This window comes from Heterodontus francisci, chromosome 21, assembly GCF_036365525.1.
Source record: "Heterodontus francisci isolate sHetFra1 chromosome 21, sHetFra1.hap1, whole genome shotgun sequence".
NCBI classification, from domain to species: domain Eukaryota; kingdom Metazoa; phylum Chordata; class Chondrichthyes; order Heterodontiformes; family Heterodontidae; genus Heterodontus; species Heterodontus francisci.
The window spans coordinates 47,030,116-47,036,700 of record NC_090391.1 but is presented as its reverse complement, the minus strand read 5'-3'; the positions used below and the strand labels follow the sequence as shown (position 1 = coordinate 47,036,700).

The window sequence follows — 6,585 nt, the reverse complement described above, 5'->3', positions numbered from 1 at the left end:
CGTGTCATTGATTCCTGCCTCCGATGACTCCAGAGAACGTGCTGGCGCCATATTGAAAGATTTGCCAGCTCGCATTCACTCCTACCTTAGATTCAGTATCTGCTTGGCACAGCCTACAACTTTGTCTGACTGGTTGCTTGGCCGTCACTTACACCACTGAGAAGGCAAACGATGATGTAATAAAAATGGGTCTGTGATGCACCCACTGCAGATTCTCCTCCAGGCTGCAAGGGAAAGGTAGGAGGTTCTCTTTCCCCGTGATGGGGAAAAGAGGTCCTCCCACCTGACCAAGCAAGCCTGTATGGAGTTCACAAAGGATGCTAGTAGCTGTGTAGTCACCCTGTGTAATTGGGCCCAGTGCAGGAAGAGGGTCAATGAACTCTTGCGTTCTGCCAAGGGGAGTGTTCCATTCCAATCACCTTTATGAGCTTTGCATGTGACTACAGGGAAGGTTGCACAACATGGGGAGGATAACAGTACTGCAGCATTTGCTGAGTGCCGAGCGTTTTGCCTCTTCCTGACAGGTACATTGCTTGTTCTTGTCCACGGGCTACCTTCATTCATAGCTCACCCTGCTTAATTGTCCTGACAGCAAAAGTCAGAATGAAAGACATCAGATTGCCCAGTAGGGGATGAGGTGTTGAAAAGAGCAGAACTATCATGATGATCTTTTATTGTTTTTATTCGCTCGTCGGATGTGAGCTTCACTAGCCAGGCCAGCATTTATTGCCATCCCTAAGTGCCCTTGAGAAGGTGGTGGTGAGCTGTCTTTTTTCACTGCTGAGGTCCATCTGGGGTAGGTACAGCAACAGTGCTGTTAGGAAGGGAGTTGCTGGATTTTGACCCAGCGCCAATGAAGGAAGTCAGGATGGTGTATAGCTTTGAGGGGAACTTGCAGGTGGTGGCGTTTCCATGCATCTGTTGCCCTCGTCCTTCTAGCTGGTAGAAGTCGTGGGTTTGGAAGGTGCAGTCTCAGGAGCCATGGTGCGTTGCTGCAGTGCATCTTGTAGATGGGACACAATGTTGCCGCTGTGCGTCGGTGGTGGAGGGAGTGAATGTTTGCGTATGAGGTGCCAATCAAGTGGGCTGCTTTGTCCTAGCTGATGTCGAGCTTCTTGAGTGTTGTTGGAGCTGCACCCAACCAGGCAAGTGGAGAGTGTTCCAACACACTCCTGACTAGTGCCTTGTAGATTGTGGTTTATCCCACAGACGAGTCATGCAACAGGCTGACATAGTCATACTCACCAAAACAATACCTTACAGAAAATAACCCAGACATCGCCATCACCATCCCCGGGTATGTCCTGTCCCACCAGCAGGACAGACCCAGCATATGTGGCGGCACAGTGGTACACCGTCGGGAGGAAGCTGCCCTGGGAGTCGTCAACATCGACTCCAGACCCCATGAAGTCTCATGACATCAGATCAAACATGGACAAGGAAACCTCCTGCTGATTACCAACTCCACCCTCCCTCAGCTGATGAATTGCTATGCCTCCACATTGAACTCTACTTGCAGTAAGCACTGAGGGTGGCAAGGGTGCAGAATACATACTGATTGGTGGTCTTCAATATCCATCACCAAGACAGGCCCGGTAGCACCACTACTGACCGAGCTGGCCGAGTCCTGAACGACATAGCTGCTAGACTGGATCTGTGGCAGTTGGTGAGGGAACCAACAAGAGGGAAAAACATGCTTGATCTGGTCCTCACCAATCTGCATGCGGCAGATGCATCTGTACATTGCAATATTGGTAGGAGTGACCACCGCACAGTCCATCTGTAGACAACGTCCCTTTGAGGATACGCTCCATCGTATTGTGTGGCACTACCACCGTACTGGATGTGATAGATTTTGAACAGATCAAGCAATGTAAAACTGGGCATTCACGCGGCGCTGTGGGCCATCACCAGTAGCAGTTGTACTCAACTACAATCTGTAACCTCATGGTCACGCATATCCCCCACTCTGCCATTACCATCAAGTCAGGAGACCATCCCTGTTTCAATGAAGATTGCAGGAGGGCATGCCAGGAGCAGCACCAGGCATACCTTAAAATGAAGTGTCAACCTGGTGAAGCCACTACCCAGAACAACTTGTGTGCCATTCTGCATAAACTGCATGTGATGGACAGAGCTAAGCGATCCCATAACCAATCGTTCAGATCGAAGTTCTTCTGTACTGCCACATCCAGTTGTGAATTGTGGTGGACAATTAAACAACCAACTGGAGGACGTGTTTCTGCCAATATCCCTATCCTCAATGATGGGAGAGCCCAGTACATCAGTGCAAAAGAGAAGGCTGAAGCATTTGCAACAATCATCAGCCGGAAGTGCCGAGTGGATGATCCATCTTGCCCTCCACCTGAAATCCCCAGCATCACAGATGCCAGTCTTCAGCCAATTCGATACACTCTACTTGACGTCAAGACTGAAGGCATTGGATACTGCAAATGCCACGGGCCCTGACAACATTCTGGCAATAGTACTGAAGACCTGTGACCCAGAACCTGTCGTATGCCTAACCAAGCTGTTCCAATGCAGCTACAACACTGGCATCTATCCGGCAATGTGAGAAATTGCCCAGGTATGTGCTTTACACAAATCGCAGGACAAGCCCGCCCCGGCCAATGACTGCCCCATCAGTCTACACTCATCATCAGGAAAGTAATGGAAGGTGTCGTTGACAGTGCTATCCAGCTGCACTTGTTTAGCAATAAGCTGCTCAGTGATGCTCAGTTTGGGTTTCGCCAGGGCCACTGAGCTGCTGACCTGATTACAGACTTGGTTCAAACATGGACAGAAAGAGCAGACCTCAAGAGGCGAGGTGAGAACGACTGCCCTTGACATCAAGGCTGCATTTGACTGAGTACAGCAGCAAAGAGACCTAGCAAAACTTTCCAATCCTAAACCAACGCCTCCCCCCACCCCCACCCCCCCCCCCACCCCCACCATATCCCAAACCCTAACCTCCTCCCTTTGCAGAGCCCGAGGTACCCCAGAAGCCCTTGTAGAGTCTCTGGAGACGCGCATGCGGAGTCCCTGGGGATCGCAAGACCTCATGCAGAGCCCTTGGGACCCCGTACACCCTTGCAGAGCGCCCAAGGACCCTAGATCACCTTGCGCAGGACCTGGAAATATATGACTAGCCGTTTTGCATCTACCACTGAGTGGAACATGATTAGGGAAATTCAGATATGGATATCCGGGAAGAACAAGAATGGATTTGTCAGGTGGCAATACCTGCAAGGACTTTAGAGAGGGAAGATCAGTTGGAGATTGTCTGATTCTATTGACAGAGGGTTTAAGGGTTGTTGTATTGAGGAGAGTTATAGCGACAGCAGATTTTAAGGGAGAGACTGACAGAAGCTGAGGAGAGAGAACTGTTATCAGCTAACAGGGGGACCAGGGAGGGACTCGGCCTCCTCCATTCGAGCAGCCAACAAGCTGAGCAGCCACCAAGCTGTCGGCTCCTGAACATTCATGGGCTGGAAACACTGGGACCCGTTCCTGGGCTGCTCTCAATTGTTTTGCTTTTTAATTAATTGAATAATAGATTCAAGCGGATATTTCATTGCGTTCTTGACCTGCTCCCTGAACTTGGACTGTGTCACCCCATATATAAACGTGTTTGTGCAGCAACTTAATAGCTGCAGCATCATTCCAATATGTCCATAGATATAGAAAGGATGAGTGTCATCCTCGAGATTTATCCCTGTAATATTACAAATTGAGAAATATATAACATACATCAACCACAGGAGTATGAAGCTGCCGGATATGGTGAAGAGTAAAATCACAGACTTTCTTCTGCTCTCCATCTCTGTGTCACTGCGATTCACTCCCTTGCTCTGACCCCTCAGTCCCTTACGGACACGACTGGCTACTAAAATGTGTCTGACTGTCAGAGCGTTGAGCAACAGAATTAAAATGAATGGAAGAAATGGGGTTAAAACTGTGTCAAACCAGTCAAATCCCACCCATCCGGGCTCAGTATAATAGCTTGACATTACATAACAACCCCATGGTACATTGTCGATTATCGCTCCAGGTTCAAATGAAAAGCAAAAGGGGATATTTTCTAAACAGAGCAGAATGCAAATTGTTGCTGGAACCACAGCCGCAGTTTTCTCGGTGCAATATTTAGTTTTCAGCTTCTGGCAACGAATGGCCACAAATCGATCAAAGGAGAAAGCGACGGTGAACCAGACCGAACAGTCGGAGGCACCATAACCAAGGGCAGCAACAACACTGCACACAGGAGTGATGTTCAGGAACGATTCTGGGAAATAATAATAACTTATCCGCCACATTATGACATCAGTGATAATGACCAATAGATCTGCTGTTGCCATGGCCACCATGTAGCGAGTGGTGCAGGTGGAGAGTCCACACTTTCCCCGGGACAGGATCACAATCGCCAGTAAATTAACTGTAAGAGAGAGAAAGGAAAAGAGACTGGAAATTACTGATCAAACATTCTCCGTGTCTGAGCCCAGAGAATATGGGCTTGATTTTAATACTGGAATGGACGAGTTGTAATGGGTTCAGTGCTTAAAACTTAAAAATCTCAACCATGAACTCAACCGTCTCCAAATTTCCTGTGTCCATGTTTAACAGAGTAGGGACAGAACCAACTGCACCCAGGATAGGGATCAACATATTAAATATTTTAATCAGGCTGCAAAGCTCTGATTTAACTTATTTTACAAGTTTACCATTGATGGTGCCAGGACTCTGCATCAGACACTACCCACATTACAAAAACTGTCCGAATTGACAATCACCTCCTTCCTCCCGGGATTGAAATCACTCTATGATCTGCAGTGAATTGCAAACCTGGCTCTACACCCTACTATTGGTTCATGGATCGGACAGCACAAGAGTTGAAGCAACCAACACCTTGCCCGATATTTGCACACCCCAGTGCCTGGGATTTTACTCTCCTGGGACTGGACACCCCCCAATGGACTGGGACAACTCCTTCAGGATCGGACAACGTCCAGGGGTTGGGGATTTGACAGGCCACAATTAGACAACTCCTCCTCGGGATCATGGTTCGTACTTACTTGGTCCTGTGGCGTGCTCCACAGTCCATGTCGCGGGACGAGAAGCCAAGCCTGTCTATCAGGCTTACTTCCATGTGGGGAACTCAAAGACGCACAGTCCAACATCATAGCATGGTGAAACTCTGGCCTCCCTCCCAACTGCCATGATAGCTGCTGCTGCTAATATCCAGGTCTTAGTATTTGAGCAAAATTGACATATTGCGCCTGCTTTTAACCAGGCAGCATCTCTGAAGAGGGATACAAAGAGTGAACAGACGGAATTTCACCAGGATGCGGAGACCCCGCCCACCAGCTGGAATGCCTCCCCTGGGCCTGGAAACCACGGCTATATTTTGGAGGGATCAGGCAATTAAATTGCTGCAGTCAGAGTTCCTGCCCTCGAAGGCAGGAATATCCACCTACAAAGGTTACTGGCCAATCAGAGGGCAGCAGCTATTCAGTACCAGCAGCGCCACCGGTTGTGGTGGCCATTGCTGGGATCCCACCCAGCCAGGAGAGGCACCATGGACGCTGGCCTCGGAAACAGACCTCAAGGTTTGACAGGGCCAATCTACCAGGCCCCGGGTAGCAGGGGAGGTCGATCGAGAGCTCCGGGGATGTTCCAACAGGGGCAGCAACTGCCACTGCTCGTTTCTCCCTGGGGTACATGATGTCTGTTGAGGAGTGACTACCAAGCCCGCAGGAGGCTGACAGGTATTACGGGGCAGACTCGCCACATGACAAAGTGGCCTCTATCGTTGGATGAATACCATTTTCCATGGGAAGTGCCCTTAAGTAGCCATTAATGCACATTTTAAGCACCTCAATTGGCGTAAGGGTGGTGAGCAGTCTGCCACCTCCACACCACAGCTGGTAAGAAACCACAGCCAAACATTCATCCTGTGTAACAGGAGGATAATAAAATTTAGCACCCATGACTCACAGGTTCCCAGGACCATGCTGGGGAAGGAGATTAATCAGCATCAGACTGTGTTTACAGTCACTATACTTAGAGTAAGAATAAGTCATTATCTAGAGGATTAGAATACTGTAACAGTGCTGTGCTGCTGTTTACCCGTCAGTAAATAGTTAACATCAGTTTCAGTTAGCGCAGTTCAATAGGAAACCGAACAACATCAATGCGTTTCACTTTGTATACTTATAGCACAATATCTTCAACCAAAAGCAAAAATCATCCAACTTGTCACTGATAACATTCATAAAACACGTGGCATTGTACAAATATTTTGCGTCTCTCTTCACAGCAGAAGGCATAAGTTTCATACCAGAAATATAAAGTAACTTAGGGGCTAAAGCCGTCAGGAAATTAAGTACATTAATATCAGTAGAGAAAATGTACTGGATGCACTGAAGGGTCTAAAGTCCAACAAGACCCCGGGACCTGATAGCCTAGGGTTCTAAAAGAGATAGCTGCAGAGATAAAGGATACACTTCCCATTTTTATTAAAATATCCTTCGGTTCAAGAACGGTCCCGTCATATTGGACGTTGGCAAATGTTACACTGCATTTCAAGAA

The 6,585-nt window shown here is 48.3% G+C and overlaps 1 protein-coding gene across 1 annotated transcript; it reads right to left on the bottom strand.

The window, feature by feature from the left end:
* Nucleotides 1-3,521: 3,521 nt before the first annotated feature.
* LOC137381113 (G-protein coupled estrogen receptor 1-like) lies at nt 3,522-4,364 on the bottom strand. Its single transcript, XM_068053501.1, has one exon. The coding sequence runs from the start codon at nt 4,362-4,364 to the stop codon at nt 3,522-3,524; it is 843 nt and encodes a 280-aa protein (XP_067909602.1).
* Between the last annotated feature and the right edge of the window lie 2,221 nt (nt 4,365-6,585).

Excerpts from the sequence above, each read along its gene's own strand:
- LOC137381113 (XM_068053501.1), bottom strand. The coding sequence starts at position 4,364 with ATGGTGGCCATGGCAACAGCAGATCTATTGGTCATTATCACTGATGTC.